This window comes from Rhinoraja longicauda, chromosome 41, assembly GCF_053455715.1.
Source record: "Rhinoraja longicauda isolate Sanriku21f chromosome 41, sRhiLon1.1, whole genome shotgun sequence".
NCBI lineage: Eukaryota > Metazoa > Chordata > Chondrichthyes > Rajiformes > Arhynchobatidae > Rhinoraja > Rhinoraja longicauda.
Window position 1 is genome coordinate 2,492,972 of NC_135993.1, and position 26,203 is coordinate 2,519,174.

Consider the following 26,203-nt stretch of genomic DNA (forward strand, 5'->3'; position numbering starts at 1 on the left):
AATACCTTTGATTTATACCAGCATCTGCAGTTATTTTCTTACACTATCTGCAGCGTTTATCTTCTGTTTCTCTTTGCAGAGTTGCTGCCTGACCTACTAAGCAATGGTAGTATTTCATTTTGTGTCTATCTGCCGCATTTTCTGTCTTCACGTTCACAGGTTACAGGGGTAGAATTAGGCCATTCGGCCCATCGAGTCTACTCCACCATTCAATCATCTCTGCCTCCTAACCCCACTCTCCTGCCTTCTCCCCAAAACCCTTGACACCCGTTCTAATCAAGAATTTTTCTATCTCTGCCGTAAAAAATATCCACTGACTTGGCCTCCACAGCCCTCTGTGGTCATGAGTTCCACAGATTAACTTCCCTCTGACTAAAGAAGTTCCTCCTCACCTCCTTTCTAAAAGAGCGCCCTTTAATCGAAAATAGTTTCATCGAAGATAGACACAAAATGCCAGACGGGACAGGCAGCATCTCTGGAGAGAAGGAATCGGCTGCTGAGTCACTCCAACACTCTGTGTCTCTCTTCGGTGTAAACCAGCACCTGCAGTTCCTTCCTACAGTTTTCTGTTTTCATGTCAGGGTTCGGGTTTCTGTTCTGATCCACTCCGGGTTTCCGTTTTGATCCACTCCGGGTTTCTGTTCTGATCCACTCCGGGTTTCCGTTCTGATCCACTCTGGGAGTGGATCTTCTTCAGTCTGAAGAAGGGTCTTGACCCGAAACGTCACCCGTTCCTTCTCTCCTGAGATGCTGCCTGACCCGCTGAGTTACTCCAGCATTTTGTGAATAAATACCTTCGATTTGTACCAGCATCTGCAGTTATTTTCTTATACTACCTATTGCTCCACTCCGGGTTTCTGTTCTGGTCCACTCTGGGTTTCTGTTCTGATCCACTCCAGGTTTCTGTTCTGATCCACTCTGGGTTTCTGTTCTGATCCACTCTGGGTTTCTGTTCTGATCCACTCTGGGTTTCTGTTCTGATCCACTCTGGGTTTCTGTTCTGATCCACTCTGGGTTTCTGTTCTGATCCACTCCTGGTTTCCGTTCTGATCCACTCTGGGTTTCCGTTCTGATCCACTCCAGGTTTCTGTTCTGATCCACTCTGGGTTTCTGTTCCGATCCACTCCGGGTTTCTGTTCTGATCCACTCTGGGTTTCTGTTCTGATCCACTCCGGGTTTCTATAAGAAAATAACTGCAAATGCTGGTACAAATCGAAGGTATTTATTCACAAAATGCTGGAGTAACTCAGCAGGTCGGGCAGCATCTCGGGAGAGAAGGAATGGGTGACGTTTCGGGCCGAGACCCTTCTTCAGACTGCCAGTGGAGGTATCAGTGCATGTATCGGGTTTCTGTTCTGATCCACTCTGGGTTTCCGTTCTGATCCACTCTGGGTTTCAGTTCTGATCCACTCTTTGCGTTTGAGGCTCATTGAGGGGGCGCTGTGAACTGTTTGCGTGCTACTATATGTTTTCATTTTTTTTCTATTGGAACCTAATCAGATGTACAGCACTTTGGTCAACGTGGGTTGTTTTTAAATGTGCTATACAAATAAAATTGACTTGACTTGACTTGACACTCTGGGTTTCCATTCTGATCCACTCCGGGTTTCTGTTCTGATCCACTCCGGGTTTTCCTCGCTGTCGGCGGCGGGTGAGTGAAGTCCGGATCCGGGATTTCCAGCCGACCGCGCGTTACGTCGCGTCACGTCACGTGACGTCACGGGCCGCGGGGGAACCCCCCGTCGCGGCCAATCAGCGCGCGGCGCGGCCGGGGATTTCCAGCGGTGTCGCAAAGTCAACGGCGCCGAGACTGATACAGTGGGGCTGGTACACGGCGCTGGGACACTGAGACCCGGGATACCGACACCCCGGGATACCCCGCCCGACACACCACGGCGCTGGGACACTGAGCTGGTACACCCCGGACACGGTGCCGAGACTGATACACCGGGACCCCGACACCCCGGGATACCGGGGACACGGCGCTGGGACACTGAGACCCAGAGCTGATACACCGGGGACACCGAGACCCCCGGGACACCGAGACCCCCGGGACACCGAGACCCCCGGGACACCGAGACCCCCGGGACACCGAGACCCCCGGGACACCGAGACCCCCGGGACACCGAGACCCCCGGGACACCGAGACCCCCGGGACACCGAGACCCCCGGGACACCGAGACCCCCGGGACACCGAGACCCCCGGGACACCGAGACCCCCGGGACACCGAGACCCCCGGGACACCGAGACCCCCGGGACACCGAGACCCCCGGGACACCGAGACCCCCGGGATACCGAGACCCCCGGGATACGGCGCCGAGACTGATACACCGAGAACCCAGAGACACCAGGACTCACAGACCGGGGACACGGTGCTGATACACCGACATTGGTGCACGGACACCCGGGACACCGAGACTCTGATACACCGGGACACTGAGGCCCAGAGACCGGGGACACGGAGACAGAGAGTCGCCGGGGCCGAGGGAAACGCGGAGAGGCGGCAGAGAGGGGACGGGACATTGGGGCGGCACCACAGACCGGGACAGACGGCGGCGCCGAGCCAGGCAGACGGCGGGGACCGGGACGGACGGCGGCGATCGGGCCTGACGCTGGCGTCGGTTCAAACGGCGAGGGGGACGGGCGGCGGCGGCGGCGGCATGAAGAGCAGGGAACAGGAGCAGCTCCCGGGGCCGCTCTGCCACCCAGGTACATGTCCCCCCCCCCCCCCCGCCCATTTCTGCTCCTCCGAACCCCTGTTTGATTGAACCCCTCGTCTCCTCTCCCCTCCCTCAGTCTCTCCCCTCCCTCAGCCTCTCCCCTCCCTCAGTCTCCCCCCCCCCTCGTCTCCTCTCCCCTCCCTCAGTCTCTCTCCCCCCTCGTCTCCTCTCCCCTCCCACAGTCTCCCCCCCCCTCGTCTCCTCTCCCCTCCCTCAGTCTCTCCCCCCCTCGTCTCCTCTCCCCTCCCTCAGTCTCTCCCCCCCTCGTCTCCTCTCCCCTCCCTCAGTCTCTCCCCCCCTCGTCTCCTCTCCCCTCCCTCAGTCTCTCCCCCCCCTCGTCTCCACTCCCCTCCCACAGTCTCCCCCCCCCCCCCCTCGTCTCCTCTCGTCTCCCCCCCCCACTCACTGCCTTGCCCTTTCCCCCACGATTACTGTGTCTGTCTGTCTGCCTCCATGTCCCCCCTCCCCTGTGACTGACTGCCCCTTCCTTCTCCTGCCCTCACCCTGAGACTGGCCATGAAAGTTGCACCGATTCTGCCAGTGTATGTATAATAAGAAAATAACTGCAGATGCTGGTACAAATCGAAGGTATTTATTCTTCACAAAAATGCTGGAGTAACTCAGCGGGTCAGGCAGCATCTCTGGAGAGAAGGAATGGGTGACGTTTCGGGCCGAGACCCTTCTTCAGACTGCCCCAGTGCATGTATCAGTCCGGAGTCGTTGTTGCAAACCCCCTTTTCAAAGACTCGTTTGTCACCTCGATTGGAAACGACAAGGACTGTGTCTATCAAAAGTAACAGTGGGTCGCAGAGACGGCTGGACAGGTCCATCCGAGGTCAACAACCATGAAAGTGTAGGAAGGAACTGCAAGATGCTACTTTAAACAGGAGTCTGAAGAAGGGTCTCGACCTGAAACGTCGCCCATTCCTTCTCTCCAGAGATGCTGCCTGTCCCGCTGAGATACTCCAGCATTTTATGTCTATGTGTAGGAAAGAACTGCAGATGCTGACTTAAACCCGAAGATAGACACAAAAAGATGGAGTAACTCAGTGAATCAGGCAGCATCTCTGGAGAGAAGGAATGGGCGACGTTTCGGGTCAAGACCCTTCTTCGGATAAGTCATTGTGAAAATGGGAGGGGGAGTTAAAGTGATTGAATTGAATTGAATACATTTTATTAGCCAAGTATGTACACACATACAAGGAATTTGCCCTGGTGCTTTGCTCGCAAGTAACAACACGACATACAGTAAACAATTAAGAATAAAATAGTATAATTTACAACTGGAGAGTAAAATAAAACACCAGTGCAAAAGGAGGGTACAGACTTTTGGTTATTGAGTAGAACTGTCACTCGTGGAAAAAAGCTGTTTTTATGTCCGGCTGTGGCTGCTTTGACAGTCCGGAGTCGCCTTCCAGAGGCAAGTGCTTCAAAGAGTTTGTGGCCAGGGTGAGAGGGGTCAGAGATGATCTTGCCCGCTCGCTTCCTGGCCCTTGCAGTGTACAGTTCGTCAATGGGGGGAAGGTTGCAGCCAACAACCTTCTCGGCTGTGCCAACGATCCGTTGCAGCCTCCGGATGTCGTGCTTGGTGGCTGAGCCAAACCAGACCACGATGGGGAATGTGGCAGGGAGGTCAGGTAGGCCATGGCGGACTGTGCGAAGGTGTTCAGCGAAACGATTGCACAGTCTACGTTTGGTCTCAGCGATGTGCAGGAATTCACAGCAAGAACAGCGGATACAGGAGATGAGGTTGGAGGGAAATGCAAGTGAACCTCCGCCTTGCCTGAAAGGACTAACTTGTTTTGAAAGTTTAATTTGGCATTGTGGTTAGCACAGACATGATGTGCCAAAGGACCTGTTCCTGTGTTGGACTGTAGGTTTTTGGGACTGGGGGGTTTTCACAATGACATTGAGAGAATGTCTAGTTGGGGAGGGTAGGAGAGGGGGGTAGGGGAGGGGGGTAGGGGAGGGAGGTAGGGGAGGGATGGGGGGTATAGGGGGAAGAAAGGCAGTCAGGCCTATCATTATCTCTGTAGCAGCCAACACCTTGAGTTCTGCTGGAAAAAAAACCTGCAGATGCTGGTTTAAATCGAAGGTGGACACAAAATGCTGGAGTAACTCAGCGGGTCAGGCAGCATCTCGGGAGAGAAGGAATGGGTGACATTTCGGGTCGGGAAGATGGGTCTCGACCGGAAACGTGACCCATTCCTTCTCTCCAGAGATGCTGCCTGCCCCACTGAGTTACTCCAGCACTTTGTGTCTATCTTTAGTTCTGTTATTCGAGTCACTGATACCCTGATTTGGGCAACTGGGGGCAATGAGGAGAAAACGCAACAGGGTCTTATTGTGAAGGGCAACAAACTTGAAAGGCCTGGATAGAGTGGATGTGGAGAGGATGTTTCCACTGGTGGGAGAGTCTAGGACTAGAGGGCACAGCCTTAGAATGAAAGGACATTAATTCGGAAAGGAGATGAGGAGGGATTTCTTCAGTCAGTGGGTGGTGAATCTGGGATTCATTGCGATTGATAGGGTTGCCAACTTCCTCACTCCCAAATATGGGACAAGGTGACGTCACCTGTATTTGGGAGTGAGGAAGTTGGCAACCCTACTAATACGGGACAAGGGCGGTCCCGTACGGGACAAACCAATTTAGCCCAAAACACGGGATGTCCCGGCTAATACGGGACAGTTGGCAACCCTAGTCAGTGGATATTTTGAAGGTGGAGATTGGCAGATTCTTGATTAGTACAGGTGTCAGGGGAGATGGCAGGAGAATGGGGTTGAGAGGGAAAGATTGATCGAATGGTGGCGTAGACTTGCAGGGCCGAATGGCCTAATTCTGTTCGTAGAACTTATGAACTTGGGACAAGTGGCTTCCTGTGGTGAATTGAGAGATGAGACTATTTGTAAGCTGCTGTTTTGAGAGTAACACAGTGTGGGCGTATAGAAGGGCACGCTGTGAGATCTCTGGAGCGTGTCAGGCTTGTGACTCAGGCAGATCTCTTGTTTATGTGCAGGAAGGAACTGCAGGTGCTGGTTTAAACTGAAGATGGACGCAAAAAGCTGGAGTAACTCAGCGGGGCAGGCAGCATCTCTGGAGAGAAGGAATGGGTGACGTTTTGGGTGGAGACTCTTATTCAGACAGTCTCGACCTGAAACGTCACCCATTCCTTCGCTCCAGAGATGCTGCCTGACCCGCTGAGTTACTCCAGCACTTTGTGTCTACATTCCCTTATCAGTTATCTGCACACTGCGAATGGCTCGATTGTAATCGTGTAATGTCTTTCCGCTGGCTGGTCAGCACGCAACAAAAGCTTTTCACTGTACCTCGACACGTGTGACAATAAACTGAACTAATCCCACCTGCCCGCATGTGACCCACGTCCCTATAAACCTTTCCTATCCATGTACCTGTCCAAATTTCGGCACAGTGGCGCAGCGGTAGAGTTGCTGCCTTACAGCGAATGCAGCCCCGGAGACTCGGGTTCGATCCTGACTACGGGCGCCGTCTGTACGGAGTTTGTACGTTCTCCCCGTGACCTGCGTGTGTTTTCTCCGAGATCTTCGGTTTCCTCCCACACTCCAAAGACGTACAGGTATGTAGGTTAATTGGCTGGGCAAATGTAAAAATTCCTCCTAAGGTGTGTAGGATAGTGTTAATGTGCGGGGATCGCTGGGCGGTGCGGACCCGGTGGGCCGAAGGGCCTGTTTCCGCGCTGTATCTCGAAATCGGAAAAAATCGAAATTTCCTTTAAATGCTGTTACAGTATCTGCCTCAACTACCTCCTCTGGCAGCTCGTTCCATACACCCACCGCCCATCGAGTGAAAAGGTTGCCCCCCAAATTCCTATGAAATCTTTCCCCTCTCACCTTACATCTGTGCATGCCCTCTGGCTCTCGATTCCCCTACTCTGGGTGAAAGACTGTGCAACTACCCGATCTATTCCCCTCATGATTTTATACACCTCCATTAGATCACCCTTCATCCTCCTGCGCTCCAAGGAAGAAAATCCTAGCCTGTCTAGCCACTCCCTGGAGCTCTGGCCCTCGATTCCCGGCAACATCCTCGTTAATCTTCTCTGCACTCTATCCAGATTCCAAACAGAGCAGGCCGGAAATGGGTCAGGGAGCAGCAGGCACAGTCGAACAAAGTTAATGTCTCACATCTGTGACAGACCATTGACCTAAATGTCACATTTCCCTCTCGAACTTGGCAAGGAATGTCTGCGCCTTCCATTTTTGTTCCTGACTATTTCACACATTATTACTGCCCTTATCACATCTTGTATGTAAACCAACAGTATCGTGTCATTGTAAACATTTAATTTAGTTTCGAGATACGGCGCCGAAACAGGCTCTCTGGCCCACCGAGTCAATAGACAATAGGTGCAGGAGTAGGCCATTCAGCCCTTCGAGCCAGCACCGCCATTCAATGCGATCATGGCTGATCACTCTCAATCAGTACCCCTTTCCTGCCTTCTCCCCATACCCCCCTCACTCCGCTATCATTAAGAGCTCTATCCAGCTCTCTCTTGAAAGCATCCAACGAACTGGCCTCCACTGCCTTCTGAGGCAGAGCATTCCACACCTTCACCACTCTCTGACTGAAAAAGTTCTTCCTCATCTCCGTTCTAAATGGCCTACCCCTTATTCTTAAACTGTGGCCCCTTGTTTTGGACTCCCCCAACATTGCCGTTCCCCGCACACTAACACTGTCTCTCTGACACACACACACACACACACACACGCACAAACACACAGACACGCGCACACACACACACACACACACACACACACACACACACACACACACACACACACACACGCACAAACACACAGACACGCGCACACGCACGCACGCACACACGCGGGCGCAAACAAACACACAAACACACACACAGCTTTGTTGGAATCAGGATAGAGAGCGGAGAAGATAAACGAGGATGTTGCCGGGAATCGAGGGCCAGAGCTCCAGGGAGAGGCCGGGCAGGCCAGGATTTTCTTCCTTGGAGCGCAGGAGGATGAAGGGTGATCTAATGGAGGTGTATAAAATCATGAGAGGAATCGGCTTGTACTCGCTGGAATTTAGAAGATTGAGGGAGGTTCTGCTGCAGTTGTACAGGGCCTTGGTGAGACCGCACCTGGAGTATTGTGTGCAGTTTTGGTCTCCTAATCTGAGGAAAGACATTCTAGCCTTAGAGGGAGTACAGAGAAGGTTCACCAGATTGATCCCTGGGATGGCAGGACTTTCATATGAAGAAAGACTGGATAGACTAGGTTTATACTCGCTGGACTTTATAAGACTGAGGGGGGATCTTATAGAAACATATACAATTCTTAAGGGGTTGGACAGGCTAGATGCAGGAAGATTGTTCCCGACGTTGGGGAAGTCCAGAACAAGGGGTCACCGTTTAAGGATAAGGGGGAAGTCTTTTAGGACCGAGATGAGAACGTTTTTTTTTCACACAGAGAGTGGTGAATCTGTGGAATTCTCTGCCACAGAAGATAGTTGAGGCCAGTTCATTGGCTATATTTAAGAGGGAGTTAGATGTGGCCCTTGTGGCTAAAGGGATCAGGGGGTATGGAGAGAAGGCAGGTACGGGATACTGAGTTGGATGATCAGCCATGATCATATTGAATGGCGGTGCAGGCTCGAAGGGCCGAATGGCCTACTCCTGCACCTATTTTCTATGTTTCTAGATCGGGTAGATGCACAGAGTCTTTCACCCAGAGTAGGGGAATCGAGAGCCAGAGGGCATGAATAGGTTTAAGGTGAGAGGGGAAAGATTTAATAGGAACTTGAAGGGCATCATTTTCACTCGATGGGCGGTGGGTGTATGGAACGAGCTGCCAGAGGAGGTAGTTGAGGCAGATACTCTAACAGCATTTAAAAGAAATTTGGACAGGTACATGGATAGGAAAGGTTTATAGGGACGTGGGCCAAATGCGGGCAGGTGGGATTAGTTCCGTTTATTGTCACATGTGTCTAGGTACAGTGAATAGCTTTTGTTGCGTGCTAACCAGCCAGTGGAAAGACAATACATGATTACTAGATAGAGCTCTTAAGGATAGCAGAGTCAGGGGGTATGGGGAGAAGGCAGGAATGGGGTACTGATTGAGAATGATCAGCCATGATCACATTGAATGGCGGTGCTGGCTCGAAGGGCCGAATGGCCTCCTCCTGCACCTATTGTCTATTGTCCACAATCAGTAACCCGTGCCTGCCTTCTCCCCATATCCCTTGATTCCACTAGCCCCCTAGAGCTCTATCTAACTCTCTCTTAAATTCATCCAGTGAATTGGCCTCCACTGCCCTCTGTGGCAGAGAATCCCATAAATTCACAACTCTCAGGGTGAAAAGGTTTTTTCTTATCTCAGTTTTAAATGGCCTCCCCGTTATTCTTAGACTGTGTGGCCCCTGGTTCTGGACTCCCCCAACACATGGGAACATTTTTCCTGCATCTAGCTGGTCCAGTCCTTTTATCATTTTGTACGTCTCTATAAGATCCCCTCTCATCCTTCTAATTTCCAGTGAATACAAGCCCAGTCTTTCCAATCTTTCCTCGTACGACCGTCCCGCCATTCCGGGGATTAACCTCATGAACCTATGCTGCACTGCCTCAATAGCAAGGATGTCCTTCCTCAAATTAGGAGACCAAAACTGCAAGATAAAGCCAGTAAAGTCCGATCAAAGATAGTCCGAGGGTCCCCGATGAGGTTGTGTTAGTTCCCTGATAACAGCTGGGAAGAAACTGTCTCTGAATCTGGGTTCGTGTAATGAGTGTGTTGTGCTGACCGTATAATAACATAAGCCGTACACCTGGATAATGATCCAAAGACTTTATCAACTACATAGCAAGCACGACCTCATGCCTCCACGTTCCACTTACATTAACCCCAATCACACCAGCAGTGGTCACTCAAAAGCTAAAGGGGGGTAACTACAAAAGCATGACACATAACATGAGTCAAGTCAAGTCAATTTTATTTGTATAGCACATTTAAAAACAACCCACGTTGACCAAAGTGCTGCACATCTGATGAGGAAAAAAAAAAGAAACGTACAGTGGCAGGCAGCCAAACACAACGGCGCGGCCATCTTGAACAAAATGTTTAACTAAAGCAGAATGGTGTCCCGCGGCCGCGCCGCACCGGGCGATGGAAGGCCCCGCGGCCGAGCCGCACCGGGCGCTGTTCAGTCCCGCGGCCGAGCCGCGCCGGGTGATGGAAGGCCCCGCGGAAGAGACCTAAAAAAAAAAAGAAAAAGAAAAAAAAAAAGAAAGATTCCCCCCCCCCCCCGCATACCCACCCGTGTGTGGGATAGTATTAGTGTGTGTGGGGTGGGTGTGTGGGATAGTATTAGTGTGTGTGGGGTAGTATTGGTGAGTGTGGGGTAGTATTAGTGTATGTGTGGGGTAGTATTAGTGTGTGTGTGTGTGTGTGGGATAGTATTAGTGCGTGTGGGGTAGTATTAGTGTGTGTGGGATAGTATTAGTGTGTGTGTGGGGTAGTATTAGTGTGTGTGTGTGTGTGTGTGGGATAGTATTAGTGCGTGTGGGGTAGTATTAGTGTGTGTGGGATAGTATTAGTGTGTGTGTGGGGTAGTATTAATGTGACACCATTACACTAATCTACACCCCCCCTCTTAAAGAATCAACAACGATACAGACCCATAAACTAAGCACGTCATGTATAACAATCGGTGACAAACTGGAGGAAAGTTAAACATAGTCCGGGTACTTCACAACCGGCCTGCAAACACGACCAGCGCGTGTACGATTGAGACCATCTACATTCTTCTTATCCGGGGAGAGAGCAGGTGATTCCACAGGCGAGGGGGACTGAATCAACGTCCCTGGAGACGAATAATAATAATAATAATGCATTACATTTATATAGCGCTTTTCTAAAAACTCAAAGACGCTTTACAGGGATTACTAAAACATGGGGAAAAAAAATAAAAAAATAAGTAAACGAACAGAAAAGGAAAAATAAGGTGAGGTGACGGTCAGTGGTTGAAGGCAGTGATGAACAGGTGAGACTTCAGTGATGTTTTGATTGTGGTGAGTGAGGAGGAGTCTCTGATGGTCTGAGGTAGTGAGTTCCAGAGGGTGGGAGCAGCGATGGAGAAAGCCCTGTCCCCCCAGCATCTGAGTTTGATCCGGATGGGGGGGGACAGGAGGTTGGCAGCAGCAGAGCGGAGGGTGCGGGTGGGAGTGTGTCTGTGGAGGAGGTCAGTCAGGTAGGATGGGGCCAGGTTATGGAGGGCTTTGTAGGTCATGAGGAGGATTTTGTACTGGATTCTCTGGGGGATGGGGAGCCAGTGGAGCTTGTAAAGGACGGGGGTGATATGGTCACGGACCGGGGAGTGGGTGAGTAGACGGGCAGCGGAGTTCTGGATGTATTGGAGTTTATTGAGGGTGAACCATAGAGGATGGAGGCTGTTACAGTAGTCCAGACGGGAGGTGATGAAGGCGTGATGAAGACGAAGCAGCAAACTGTGGAACAGGCGATGGATATGGAGGCGAAGATGGAACAGGCGACACATCCTGCCTGTGAACGGGCCAGTTCCTCCCCAGTATAATCCAGATCGTACAATGGGCGGCACGGTGGCGCAGCGGTAGAAGTTGCTGCTTTACAGCGAATGCAGCGCCGGAGACTCAGGTTCGATCCTGACTACGGGTGCTGCACTGTAAGGAGTTTGTACGTTCTCCCCGTGACCTGCGTGGGTTTTCTCCGAGATCTTCGGTTTCCTCCCACACTCCAAAGACGTACAGGTATGTAGGTTAATTGGCTGGGTAAATGTAAAAATTGTCCCTAGTGGGTGTAGGATAGTGTTAATGTGCGGGGATCACTGGGCGGCATGGACTTGGAGGGCCGAAAAGGCCTGTTTCCGGCTGTATATATATGATATATGATGATAAGTTCGCATGCTTTTGCCAACTTGCATGCTTTTGCCAACACAACAATCCATGTCGGCAACAGCTCCTCTGCCTGTTCCATCTTCGCCTCCAAATGGAGGCGTGGGTTTGTATCCCACTTCTGACACCATGTTGTGCCTTACATAAGCCTTACACCTGGATAATGATCCAAAGATTTTATTAACTACATAGCAAGCACCACCTCACGCCTGCTCGTTCCACTTACACTAACCCCAATCACACACGCAGTGGTCACTCAAAAGCTAAAGGGGCGTCACTACAAAAGCATGACACATAGCATGAGTGACACCATTACACTAATCTACAAGTGGGACTAGCTTAGATCGGGCATCTTCGACGGCATGGAACAGTTAGGTCTGTTTTCATGCTGCAAACTTCACCCGGTTAATTCCCGGGATGGCGGGACTGACATATGATGAATGAATGGATCGACTGGGCTTGTATTCACTGGAATTTAGAAGGATGAGAGGGGAGGGGATCTTATAGAAACAAATAACATTATTCAGGGATTGGACAGGCTAGATGCAGGAAAAATGTTCACAATGTTGGGGGAATCCCAGAAACAGGGGTCACACAGTTTAAGAATAAGGGGTCGGCCATTTAGGACTGAGATGAGGAAAAACGTTTTCACCCAGGGAGTTGTGAATCTGTGGATTCTCTGCCGCAGAAGGCAGTGGAGGCCAATTCACTGGATGTTTTCAAGAGAGAGTTAGATTTAGCTCTTAGGGTTAATGGAATCAAGGGATATGGGGAGAAAGCAGGAATGGGGTACTGATCGTGGATGATCAGCCATGATCATATTGAATGGCGGTGCTGGCTCGAAGGGCCGAATGGCCTCCTCCTGCACCTATTGTCTATGTTTCTATTTCAAGCGATGGGGAGAGACCAGGAGTAGAATTGGTATCTGAAGCCTCAACAGAATGCCAGCCTGCTTGGGGGAAAGGGAATGTTGTCTGACGGGTTGGGCAAGTGGAGCTGGGTGAGAGGAGGATCCGGCTTCTGGGAATGGGGCCAAAAACCATCCTTCCTGTTCCTCCTGTGTGCTGAGCGCCACCAGCTTCGTCTCGCCGCGCCATACCAGATCGTTCAGTGCCAGCGGCCGCACTGTGGGATCTTGCTGTGCCTCGAGTCACAGAGTGATACAGTGCGGAAACAGGCCCTTCGGCCCAACCTGCCCACCTCGACCAACATGTCCCAGCTACGCTAGTCCCACCTGCCCGCGTTTGGCCCATATCCCTCCAAACCTGTCCTATCCATGTACCTGTCTAACTGTTTCTTAAACATTGGGATAGTCCCAGCCTCAACTACCTCCTCCGGCAGCTCGTTCCATTCACCCACCACCCTCTGTATGAAAAAATTACCCTTCAGATTCCTATTAAATCTTTTCTCCTTCACCTTGAACCTATGTCCTCTGGTCCTCGATTCCCCTACTCTGGGCAAGAGACTGTGCATCTACCCGATCTATTCCTCTCATGATTTTGTACACCTCTAGAAGATCTCCCCTCATCCTCCTGCGCTCCAAGGAATAGAGACCCAGCCTGCTCAACCTCTCCCTGTAGCTCACACCCTCTAGTCCCAGCAACTTCCTCGTAAATCTTTTCTGAAGCCTTTCAAGCTTGGCAATATCTTTCCGATAACATGGTGCACTCTTTAGTTTAGAGATACAGTGTGGAAACAGGCCCTTCGGCCCACCGAGTCCGCGCCGACCAGCGATCCCCGCACATTAACACTATCCTACACACACTAGGGGCGATTTTTACAGTTACACTTTTAAACCAAGCCAATTAACCTCCAAACTTGTTCGTCTTTGGAGTGTGGGGGGAAACTGAAGATCTCGGAGAAAGCCCACGCAGGTCACGGGGAGAACGTGCAAACTCCGTACAGACGGCGCCCGTAGTCGGGATGGAACCCAGGTCTCCGGCACTGTAAGGCAGCAACTCTACCGCTGACCCGCTGAGTTACTCCAGCACTTTGTCGTCTATCTTCGGTGTAAAGCAACATAGGCAGTTCCTTCCTGCTCTGTAGTCTCCGTGCTTCCCTATTCTGTGAATCCAAGCCGGCCACCTGCCCAGAACCAGCCACTGAGGGGTGGGGATGGTGCATTGTTGGCTCGGAGCGAGGGAGGGAGAAGGGGAATTATTGGCACTCATTTGTGCGGTGGTTGGTGGTCGGGGAGAGTGGGGAGGGGGTGGTGGGAGAAGGTTAGCTTGTTGCTGACGTGGGTTGTGGGCTGCTGCCCGATTCCCGAGTTTCGCTTCCTCTTCCCGCCACGTTTTAAAGAGGCACTCTGTCCTCGGCCTTGCTCAGTCACAGCTGAGACACGGCTCAGGATAGCCGGGCAGCTTTGGAGCGAGCATACAAGGGCCCACTCTGCCCAGTGCACTCCCATCTGCTGGAGTCCATCCAGGCCAGAACCTGGAGCTGGCAGAACCTTGTGTATCCACAACTGCTCAACGTACTCCTGCTCGGGGTAAGTAAGTGGATTAGTCCGGGTGTCAGGGGTTACGGGGGGGAGGCAGGAGAATGGGGTTAGGAGGGAGAGATAGATCAGCCATGATTGAATGGCGGAGTGGACCCGATGGGCCGAATGGCCTAATTCTGCTCCTGTCACTTATGAAGGGACCTGACCCGAAACTGTAACATGACCTCCCAACTTCTGCACTTAATATGTAGGGAGGAACAGCAGATACTGGTTTACCCTGAAGATAGACACAAAATGCTGGAGTAACTCAGTGGGATGGGCAGCATCTCTGGAGAGAAGGAATCGTTGATGTTTCGGGTCGAGATCCTTCTTCAAACTTCAGACAGAAGGGTCTCGACCCGAACGGTCACCCATTCCTTCTCTCCACAGATGCTGCCTGACCCGTTGAGTTACTCCAGCACTCTGTGAAACGTCACCTATCCATGTTCTCCAGAGACGCTGCCTGACCCGCTGAGTTACTCCAGCACTCTGTGAAATGTCATATGAAGAAAGACTGGATAGACTAGGCTTGTACTCGCTGGAATTTAGAAGACTGAGGGGGGATCTTATAGAAACATATAAAATTCTTAAGGGGTTGGAGAGGCTAGATGCGGGAAGATTGTTCCCGATGTTGGGGAAGTCCAGAACTAGGGGTCACAGCTTAAGGATAAGGGGGAAGTCTTTTAGGTCCGAGATGAGAAAACATTTCTTCACACAGAGAGTGGTGAGTCTGTGGAATTCTCTGCCACAGAAGGTAGTTGAGGCCAGTTCATTGGCTATATTTAAGAGGGAGTTAGATGTGGCCCTTGTGGCTAAAGGGACCAGGGGGTATGGAAAGAAGGCAGGTACAGGATACTGAGCTGGATGATCAGCCATGATCATATTGAATGGCGGTGCAGGCTCGAAGGGCTGAATGGCCTACTCCTGCACCTATTTTCTATGTTTCTATCCATGTTCTCCAGAGATGCTGCCTGACCCGTTGAGTTACTCCAGCACTCTGTGAAATGTCACCTGTCCATGTTCTCCAAACATGCTGCCTGACCCGCTGAGTTACTCCAGCACCCCGTCTCTTGTTTGTAAACCAGCAACTGAAGTTCCTGGTTTCCCTATTGATACGGGATACTGGGATTAGTAACTAGGAGGTCCCAACCTGAAGAATCACCTGTCAATGTGTGACCTAGAGTGAGCTGGTCGATTGGTCACAGTGGTGTGGTGGAAGAGGTCAAAGGGTGGAAGGGGTCAAAGGGTGGAGGTGGAAGGGTGGAGGTGGAAGGTTGTGGTTCACGTTGGGGTTCACGTTGGGGGTCAGGGGCCAGTGACAGGTCACAGGGTTTGGTGCTGGGGTACCCTTTGTCAATCTTGATGACAATATTGCCAACATGGTTAGTAAAATGAAGACAGACTCAAAATGATGGCGCGGCGGTAGAGTTGCTGCCTCACAGCGCCAGAGACCCGGGTTCCATCCTGACTTCGGGCGCTGTCTGTACGGAGTTTGTACGTTCTCCCCGTGACCTGCGTGGGTTTTCTCCGGGTGCTCCGGTTTCCTCCCGCACTCCAAAGGATGTGCGGGTTTGTAGGTTAATTGGCTTGGTATAATTGTAAAATGTCCCCGGTGTGTGTGGGATAGTGTTAGTGTGCGGGCATCGCTGGTCAGCGCGGACTCGGTGGGCCGAAGGGCCTGTTTCCGCGCCGTACCTCTAAATTAAACTAAACGTGGCTAGTTTTTGGACGCACAGGGGTCGATTCATTGCTTCTAGAACAGTCCGCATGCCTATTCAGACCATCCTTTGGGACGAAAACCAGTTGATTAACTTTTTCGTTTTGTCTCCTTTGTGTCTCCTCTCTTGCCTTTCCAGGTCCCAGTCCGTTTCTACAAGCCGATCAGAATTTCGGTGAGTTTCACGGAATTCCTCATTACTGATGGGCGCGGGTTACTGATTGTGGACGATCGGTCATGATCACAATGAATGGCGGTGCTGGATCGAAGGGCCGAATGGCCTCCTCCTGCACCTATTGTCTATGTTTCTGTGTTTGTATCAGGGTTAGGGTCGATTGAGGTTACTTTAAACCAGATGCTCGGACGAGACTGGTGAAACCAATTAGAAAGGAGACGAGGACGAATTTCTTTAGTCAGAGGGTGGTGAATGTGTGGAATTCGTTGCCACAGATGGCAGTGGAGGCCAAGTCAATGGGTATTTGTAAGGCAGAGATGGATAGATTCTTGATCAGTGCGGGTGTCAGGGGTTATGGGGAGAAGGCAGGAGAATGGGGTTAGGAGGGAGAGATAGATCAGCCATGATTGAATAGAGGAGTAGACCTGATGGGCCGAATGGCCTAATCCTGCTCCTGTGGGGAGGGAGGTAGTGTCAGGGAGGGAGAGGGAGTTAGGGTGGGAGGGAGTGGAGGAGAGATGTAGTGTAGGAAAATAACTGCAGATGCTGGTACAAATCGAAGGTATCACACAATGCTGGAGTAACTCAGCGGGTCAGGCAGCATCCAGGAGAGAGGGAATGGGTGACGTTTTGGGTCGAGACCCTTCAGACTGGGGAGAGAGGCAAGGGTCAGGGGGCAGGTAGCGATAGTTGGGGAGGGACGGAAGGTTGCAGGAAGATTGTTCCCGATGTTGGGGAAGTCCAGAACAAGGGGTCACAGTTTAATAGACAATAGACAATAGGTGCAGGAGTAGGCCATTCAGCCCTTCGAGCCAGCACCGCCATTCAATGCGATCATAGCTGATCACTCTCAATCCTGCCTTCTCCCCATACCCCCTCACTCCGCTATCCTTAAGAGCTCTATCCAGCTCTCTCTTGAAAGCATCCAACGAACTGGCCTCCACTGCCTTCTGAGGCAGAGATTTCCACACCTTCACCACTCTCTGACTGAAAAAGTTCTTCCTCATCTCCGTTCTAAATGGCCTACCCCTTATTCTTAAACTGTGGCCCCTTTACGGATAAGGGGGAAGTCTTTTAGGACCGAGATGAGAAAGTTTTTTTTCCACACACAGAGTGGTGAATCTGTGGAATTCTCTGCCACAGGAGGTAGTTGAGGCCAGTACATTGGCTATATTTAAGAGGGAGTTAGATGTGGCCCTTGTGGCTAAAGGGATCAGGGGGTATGGAGAGAAGGCAGGTAAGGGATACTGAGTTGGATGATCAGCCATGATCATATTGAATGGCGGTGCAGGCTCGAAGGGCCGAATGGCCTCCTCCTGCACCTATTTTCTATGTTTCTATGTCTATGTTTCTATGAGGAGGGAGGGAGAGTTCAAGGGGGAGGGTTGTGCCGAGCGGAAGGTGATGGTCCTGATTTGTTTTCAGATCTGAACGTGTTGAACGAGTACATCATGAAAGACCTGGAGGACCAGGAGCCACTGCCCGCACAGCCATGTGACTTCAACGACGTCCATATTGGGGAGATCAGAGACCAGCTGATGGACCAGGTGCCCAGCTGGGGCTGCAACATCACCGACCTGCTGCCCATGGCCGCGGGGTCCCCCCAGCTGGTGCCCAGGGGCACGGGGTCTCCCCAGCTGGTGCCCAGGGGCCCGGGGCCCACCCAGCTGGTCAGCCGTGGCACGGGGCCCCCACAGGCGTGCTCCCGGGGAGCGGGGGGGCCGGCGCAGGTGAAGCACCAGGGGTCAGGCCGGGGCACCGGGAGCGGGGCGCCACCGCCACGCTGCTTCCCCGCGCGGCGCCCCGGCGGCGGGCCCGAGGACATGGCCCCCAGGCTGGTGATCACCGAGCAGCCCAAGCAGCGGGGCATGCGGTTCCGCTACGAGTGTGAGGGACGGTCGGCCGGCAGCATCCCTGGGGAGAACAGCACTGAGGTCAGCAAGACCCTCCCCACAGCACAGGTGAGCACCGGACCACCTCCCCCTCCATCTCCCCCCCCCTCCACCCTCCCCCCCTCCACCCTCCCCCCCTCCACCCTCCCCCCTCCACCTTCCTCCCACCCTCCACCCCCCTCCCCAACCTCCCCCCTCCCCGTCCCCCCCTCCCCGCTTGATGTTGGGTTGATGTTGGGGCTGGGTTTGGGTTGGCGTTGGGCTGGTGTTGGTGTTGGGGTTGGGTTGGGGTTGGGGTTGGGTTGGCTTCGTGTTGGAGTTGGGTTCAGATGCTGTTTGGTTGCTATTGGCCTTGGGGTGGGCTTGGGTTGCTGTTGGCTTGTGTTTGGGCTTGACTTGGTGTTGGGTTGGGGTGGGTGTTGTGTTGGCATTGGCCTGGCATTGGATTACGGTTGATTTGTATTGGTGTTGCTGTAATGTTGGTGTTGGCCGTGGCTTGATATTGGTGTTGGGCCTTGGCTTGGTGTTGGCATTGGCCTGTGTTGGGTTGGGTTGGGGTTGGGGTGGGTTAGTATTGTGCTTGGCCTTGACTTGGTGTTGGCATTGGCCTGTGTTGGGTTGGGTTGGCGTTGAGTTGTCGTTGGCTTGGTATTGGGTTGGGTTGGGGGTGGAATAGTATTGAGGTTGGCCTTGACTTGGTGTTGGTGTTGATTGGCAATGGGGTTTTTGTGTTGCCATCGGTTTTCTGTTGCTACCTATTAAAGTCGATCAAAGAGTCACGGATCCAGGCCCTTCAGCCCAACTTACCCGCACAGACCAAGAATCACCATCTCAGTCTGAAGAAGGGTCTTGACCCGAAACGTCTCCCATTCCTTTTCTTCAGAGATGCCGCCTGTCCCGCTGAGTTACTCCAGCATTTTGTGTCTATCTTCGGTGTAAACCAGCATCTGCAGTTCCTTCTTCCACACTGCCTATCTATACTAGTTCCACCTGCCCACCTTTGGCCCATATCCCTCTAAAACCTTTCGTGTCCATGCACCTGTCTGTCCAGATGTCTATTAGACCCTGTGACAGTCCCTGCCTCAACCACTGCCCAGTGAGCAATGCGCGGAGTGAATGTGGGATTGGTTCCCACAGACAGAGAGAGGCTGCAGTGAATACTACAGCAGTATTGGAGGGGAAGGCGGACAAATGTGTGGGTGAGGTGGAGACACGTGTCTGTGTGTGTGTGCGCGTCTCTCTCTGTCTCTCTCTGTCTCTCTCCGTCTCTCTCTCTCCGTCTCTCTCTCTCCGTCTCTCTCTCCCTCTCTCCCTCCCTCTCTCCCTCCCTCTCTCCCTCCCTCTCTCCCTCCCTCTCTCCCTCCCTCTCTCCCTCCCTCTCTCCCTCCCTCTCTCCCTCCCTCTCTCCCTCCCTCTCTCCCTCCCTCCCTCCCTCCCTCTCTCCCTCTCTCTCTCTCTGTGTGTGTCTCTCTGTCTCTCTCTCTGTGTGTCTGTGTGTGTATGTGTCTCTCTCTGTGTCTTGTCCTCTGCCCCAGCTCTGAGTTGCAGTTTTCAGACACCAAGCAGTAGGAGAGAAAGAAGGGAAAAGAAATAAACTGAGAATAAGAAATGATGGGTCCCTTAAATGTGTATATTTTAATGCTAGGAGCATTGTAAGAAAGGTGGATGAGCTTAGAGCCTGGATTGACATCTGGAAGTATGATGTTGTGGCGATCAGTGAAACATGGTTGCAGGAGGGTTGCGATTAGCAATTAAATATTCCAGGATTTCATTGTTTCAGATGTGATAGAATCGGAGGGGCAAGAGGTGGGGGTGTTGCATTGCTTGTCAGGGAGGATATCACAGCAGTGCTTTGGCAGGACAGACTAGAAGGCTCGATTAAGGAGGCTATTTGGGTGGAACTCAGAAATGAGAAAGGTTTAGCAACACTTATAGGGGTGTATTATAGACCGCCAAATAGGGAACGAGAATTGGAAGAGCAAATATGTAAGGAGATAGCAGATATTAGTAGTAAGCACAGAGTGGTGATTGTGGGTGATTTCAATTTTCCGTATATAGACTGGGAATCACATTCTGTTAAAGGGCTGGATGGTTTGGAGTTTGTAAAATGTGTGCAGGATAGTTTTTTGCAGCAATACGTAGAGGTGCCTACCAGAGAAGGGGCAGTGTTGGACCTCCTGTTAGGAAATGAGATGGGTCAGGTGACGGAGGTATGTGTTGAGGAGCACTTTGGGTCTAGTGATCATAATGCCATTAGTTTCAATATCATTATGGAGAAGGTCAAATCTGGACCAAGGGTTGAGATTTTGGATTGGAGAAAGGCTAATTTTGAGGAGATGAGAAAGGATTTAAAAGGAGTGAAATGGAAATTGTTGTTTTATGAAAAGGATATAATAGAGAAATGGAGGATATTTAAAGGTGAAATTTTGAGAGTACAGAGTCTTTATGTCCCTGTTCGGTGGAAAGGAAAGAATAATAATTTGAAAGAGCCGTGGTTTTCCAGGGAGATTGGACACTTGGTTCGGAAAAAGAGGGAGATATACAATAAATATAAGCGGCAGGGAGTAAATGAGGTTCTTGAGGAATATAAAGAATGTAAAAGGAATCTTAAAAAGGAAATTAGAAAAGCGAAAAAAAGATATGAGGCTGCTTTGGCAAGTAATGTAAAAGTAAACCCCAAGGGGTTCTACAGATATGTCAATAGCAAAAGGATAGTGAGGGATAAAATTGGTCCATTAGAGAGTCAGAGTGGACAGCTATGTGCTGAGCCGGAAGAAATGGGGGAGATATTAAACAATTTCTTTTCTTCGGTATTTACCGAGGAGAAGGATATTGAATTATGTGAGGTAAGCGAAACAAGTAGAGTAGTGATGGAAATTAGGAGGATTAAAGAAGAGGAGGTACGGACACTTTTGAAGAATATAAAAGTGGATAAGTCTCCAGGTCCTGATAGGATATTCCCTAGGACATTGAGGGAAGTTAGTGCAGAAATAGCAGGGGCTATGACGGAAATATTTCAAACGTCATTAGAAACAGGGATGGTGCCGGAAGATTGGCGCATTGCGCATGTTGTGCCTTTGTTTAAAAAAGGTTCTAAAAGTAAACCTAGCAATTATAGACCTATTAGTTTGACGTCTGTGGTGGGAAAATTAATGGAAAAGATACTTAGGGACAATATATATAATTATTTGGATAATCAAGGCCTGATTAGAAACAGTCAACATGGATTTGTGCCTGGAAGGTCATGTTTGACTAATCTTCTTGAATTTTTTGAAGAGGTTACCAGGGAAATTGATAAGGGCAAGGCTGTGGATGTTGTCTATATGGACTTCAGTAAGGCATTTGACAAGGTTCCACATGGAAGGTTGATTAAGAAGGTTAAATCGTTGGGTATTAATAGTGAGGTTGCAAGATGGATTCAACAATGGCTGAATGGGAGATACCAGAGGGTAACAGTTGACAATTGTATGTCAGGTTGGAGGCCAGTGTCTAGTGGAGTGCCCCAAGGATCTGTGTTGGGTCCACTGTTGTTTGTCATTTACATTAATGATCTGGATGATGGTGTGGCAAATTGGATTAGTAAATATGCAGATGATACTAAGATAGGTGGAGTAGTTGATAGTGAGGTAGATTTTCAAAGTCTACAGAGAGACTTGGGCCTTTTGGAAGGGTGGGCTGAAAGATGGCAGATGGAGTTTAATGCTGATAAGTGTGAGGTGCTGCATTTTGGTAGGACAAATCAAAATCGGACGTACAGGGTAAATGGTAGGGAATTGAGGAATGCAGTGGAACAGAGGGATCTGGGAATAACTGTGCATTGTTCCCTGAAGGTGGAATCTCATGTGGATAGGGTGGTGAAGAAGGCGTTTGGTATGCTTGCCTTTATAAATCAGAGCATCGAGTATAGAAGTTGGGATGTAATGTTGAAATTGTACAGGGCATTGGTGAGGCCGAATCTGGAGTATGGTGTGCAGTTCTGGTCGCCAAATTATAGGAAGGATGTCGACAAAATGGGGAGGGTACAGAGGAGATTTACTAGAATGTTGCCTGGGTTTCAGCACTTAGGCTACAGAGAGAGGTTGAACAGGTTGGGTCTTTATTCTTTGGAGCGTAGAAGGTTGAGGGGGGATTTGATAGAGGTTTTTAAAATTTTGAGAGGGACGGACAGAGTTGACGTGGGTAGGCTTTTCCCTTTGAGAGTGGGGAAGATTCCAACAAGGGGACATAGCTTCAGAATTGAGGGACAAAGGTTTAGGGGTAACATGAGGGGGAACTTCTTTACTCAGAGGGTTGTGGCTGTATGGAATGGGCTTCCGGTGGAAGTGGTGGAGGCTGGCTCGATTTTATTATTTAAGAGTAAATTGGATAGGTATATGGATAAGAGGGGATTAGAGGGTTATGGTCTGAGTGCAGGTAGATGAGACTAGGTCAGGGAGAATGGTCGGCGTGGACTGGTAGGGCCGGACAGGCCTGTTTCCATGCTGTAGTTGTTATATATGTTATATGTTATATGTAAGCCCCACTTGTCAGTACAGCCTCTGAATTCGACTGGCAGGTGATTATACTGGGAGTGTTTCAAGGGCGTGTTTCAGCGGTGGGGGGTTTTGGTTGGGAATTTGGCCGTTGCCCAGGGTGATTCCCACAGTGTCCGGGAGATTCTGTGGGGGATTCCGTTACACCTGCCGTTGTCTCTGACACCAGGAGTGTGGAGCTGGGGCGGAACCATCGACCTGCATTTCCCTGGCATCATCCTCATAAACCTGTTGCCGTCTGCAGTCTTTAGACTTTAGAGATACAGCAGGGAAACAGGCCCTTCGGCCCCGCCAGGTCCACACCCACCAGCGATCCCCGCACACTAACACTATCCCACACACACCGGGGACAATTTACAATGTCGCCAAAGCCAATTAACCTACAAACCTGCGCGTCTTTGGAGTGTGGGAGGAAACCGGAGCGTCCGGAGAAAACCCACGCAGGTCACGGGGAGAACGTGCAAATTCCGTACAGACAGCGCCCGCAGTCAGGATCAAACCTGGGTCTCTGGCGCTGTGAGGCAGCAGCTCTACCCGCTGCGCCACCGTGCATTCTGTTAATTATGTATCTTGAGTCCAATCACTATTGAACAAGATACATCAACTGCTTTTACTGCCAGCTTGCTGGAGATTGAAGAAAGCCCATCGAGTCCACTCCGCCATCCAATCATGGCTGATCTATCTCTCCCTCCCAACCCCATTCTCCTGCCTTCTCCCCATAACCCCTGACACCCGCACTAATCAAGAATCTGTCAATCTCTGCCTTAAAGATACTCCACTGACTTGTGGCCTCCACAGCCGTCTGTGGCAATGAATTCCACAGATTCACCACCCTCTGACTAAAGAAGTTCCTCCTCATCTCCTTCCTAAATGTACGTCCTTTTATTCTGAGGCTGTGCCCTCTGGTCCTAGACTCTCCCACTAGTGGAAACATCCTCTCCACACCCACTCTATCAGGGCCTCTCACTGTTCGGTACGTTTCAACTAGGTCCCCCCTCATCCTTCTAAACTCCAGCGAGCACAGGCCCAGTGCCGACAAACGCTCATCGTATGTTAACCCAAACCTTTCTCAGTTCAATTCATTTCTGCTCAGTTCAGTTTATTGTCACGTGTATCGAGGTACAGTGAAAAGGTTTTGTTACGTGCTGACCACTCAGCGGAAAGACAACACGTGATTATAATCGAGCCGTCCACAGTGGACAGATACACGATAAGGGAATAACATTTAGTTCAAGGTAAAGCCAGCAAAGTCTGACCAAGGATAGTCCGAGGGTCACCAAAGAGGTAGATAGTCGTTCAGCACCGCTCTCTGGCTGTGGTAGGACGATTCAGTTGCCTGATAACAGCTGGGAAGATGCTGTCCCTGAATCTGGAGGTGTGCGTTTGCACACTTCTGTACCTTTTGCCCGATGGGAGATGTTAGTGTGCGGGGATCGCTGGTCGGCGTGGGCCGAGGGGCCTGTTTTCTGCGGTGTATCTCTAAACCAAACTAAAGTTGAGGTAGTTGGGGGTAGACACAAAATGGTGGAGTAACTCAGCGGGTCGGGCAGCATGTCGGGAGAGAAGGAATGGGTGACGTTTCGGGTCGAGACCCTGCGTCAGAGTGAGGCAGCTGGCTCGGTGGGCCGCGCGCAGTGGTCAGATAAGGGGAATAAAGTTCCTTGGGATGGTCCCTGTGAAATGATCGTTTACGTTCGTCTGCTTTCCACCCGCCCAGATCCAGAACTGGCAGGGGGAGGTGAAGATGATCGTCTCCCTGGTGACCAAGGACGTGCCGTACAAGCCTCACCCTCACAGCCTGGTGGGCAAGGATTGCCAGAATGGCATCTGTGAAGTCACCGTCAGTCCCAAGTGCAACATGAAGGCCAGGTGAGGGAGGTGGGGGGTGGGGTGGGTGGGGTTGGGGGGGGTGGGGGGGGGGTGGCGGGGGTGGCGGCGTGGCGTGGCTATTCGGCCCATCAAACCCATGCTGACCATCGGTGGTCTGCAGGTGATACTTTGAGTTACGCCGCTGTGCTGGGGCAGAACTTCAGGTGGCGCTGCGGTAGTGTTTCCGCCTCGCAGCGCCAGAGACCCCGGTTCGATCCTGTCCTCGGGTGCTGTCTGTGTGGAGTTTGAACGTTCTCCCTGTGACCGCGTGGGTTTTCTCCGGGTGCTGCGGTTTCCTACTTTGACGTACAGATTCATAAGCTAATCGGCCCTCTGTAAATGCCCCCTAGAGTGTAGGGAGTTGATGAGGAAGTGGGATAACGTGGAACTAGGGTGAAGGGGTGATCGATGGTGGGCTAAAGAGTCTATTTCCATGCATCTCCGAACTAAACGCTAAGGTTTAAATGTATTATTCTCACGTGTACTGAGGTGCAGTGAAAAACCTTGTTTGGCATGCGATCCAAGGTCAGATATACCGTGTATAAATCCCATCATATCAAACTCAAGCACAACAGGCAGAGCAAAGGAGAAGAGAGAGCACAGAATATAGTTCTCAGCATTGTAGCGCATCAGTCCCACAGACAAAGTCCAATGTCCGCAATAACCCTTCTAGTTCCAGTTGAGTTTAGAGATTCAGCGCGGAAACAGGCCCTTCGGCCCACCGAGTCCGCGCCGACCAGCGATCCCCGCACACTAACACTATCCTACACACACTGGGGACAATTTTACATTTACACCAAGCCAATTAACCAACAAACCTGCACGCCTTGGGAGTGTGGGAGGAAACTGAAGATCTCGGAGAAAACTCACGGGGAGAACGTACAAACTCCGTGCAGGCGGCACCCGCAGTCGGGATCGAACCCGGGTCTCTGGCGCCGTGAGGCAGCAGCTCTACCCGCTGCGCCACCGTGCCTTCACTAACCTGGCCTTCTCGTTCCAGCTTCACTAACCTTGGCATTCAATGCGTGAAGAAGAAAGAAACCACGAAGGCTGTCGAGCACAGGTTGAAGATTGGGATTGACCCCTTCAATGGTAAGATGGCTTTGGGAGAACTTCAGTTTGTGTTGTGTTTAGAGAACACGACTGGCTTAGAGAAATCACACAAAGTGCTGGAGGAACTCAGCAGGTCAACCAGCATCTGCAGAGGGAATGGCCATGTTTCAGGGTTGGGACCTTTCATAGAAACATAGAAAATAGGTGCAGGAGGAGGCCATTCAGCCCATCGAGCCAGCATTGCCATTCATTGTGATCATGGCTGATCATCCACAATCAGTAACCCGTGCCTGCCTTCTCCCCATATCCCTTGATCCCACTAGCCCCCAGAGCTCTATCTAACTCTCTCTTAAATTCATCCAGTGATTTGGCCTCCACTGCCCTCTGTGGCAGAGAATTCCACAAATTCACAACTCTCTGGGTGAAAAAGGTTCCTTCTCACTGTTGTAGTTTGTGACCTATTAACAGAATAGTCAGACAACCAAAATCATTTATTCACAAAATGCTGGAGTAACTCAGCAGGTCAGGCAGCATCTCGGGAGAGAAGGAATGGGTGACGTTTCGGGTCGAGACCCTTCTTCAGACTGATGTCAGGGGGGCGGGACAAAGGAAGGATACAGGTGGAGACAGGAAGATAGAGGGAGATCTGGGAAGGAGGAGGGGAAGGGAGGGACAGAGGAACTATCTAAAGTTGGAGAAGTCAATGTTCATACCGCTGGGCTGCAAACTGCCCAGGCGAAATATGAGGTGCTGTTCCTCCAATTTCCAGTGGGCCTCACTATGGCACTGGAGGAGGCCCATGACAGAAAGGTCAGACTGGGAATGGGAGGGGGAGTTGAAG

General features: G+C 51.2%; 1 protein-coding gene across 5 annotated transcripts in view; it reads left to right on the forward strand.

The window, feature by feature from the left end:
- The first annotated feature begins 1,160 nt into the window (after positions 1-1,160).
- The window catches only part of LOC144611689 (transcription factor RelB-like), a 40,000-nt gene continuing 14,957 nt past the window's right edge, over positions 1,161-26,203 (forward strand). For 3 of the 5 annotated variants that reach the window (XM_078430910.1, XM_078430911.1, XM_078430915.1), the window contains exons 1-5: positions 2,022-2,710; positions 15,981-16,016; positions 17,442-17,977; positions 24,158-24,309; positions 25,310-25,401. In XM_078430910.1, the coding sequence (XP_078287036.1) occupies positions 2,662-2,710; positions 15,981-16,016; positions 17,442-17,977; positions 24,158-24,309; positions 25,310-25,401 (865 nt within the window). In that variant the 5' untranslated portion in view covers positions 2,022-2,661. Of the gene's footprint in view, positions 1,219-1,793; positions 2,711-15,980; positions 16,017-17,441; positions 17,978-24,157; positions 24,310-25,309; positions 25,402-26,203 lie in introns of those variants that run through there. The other 2 variants (XM_078430914.1, XM_078430912.1) reach the window with 2 other exon arrangements.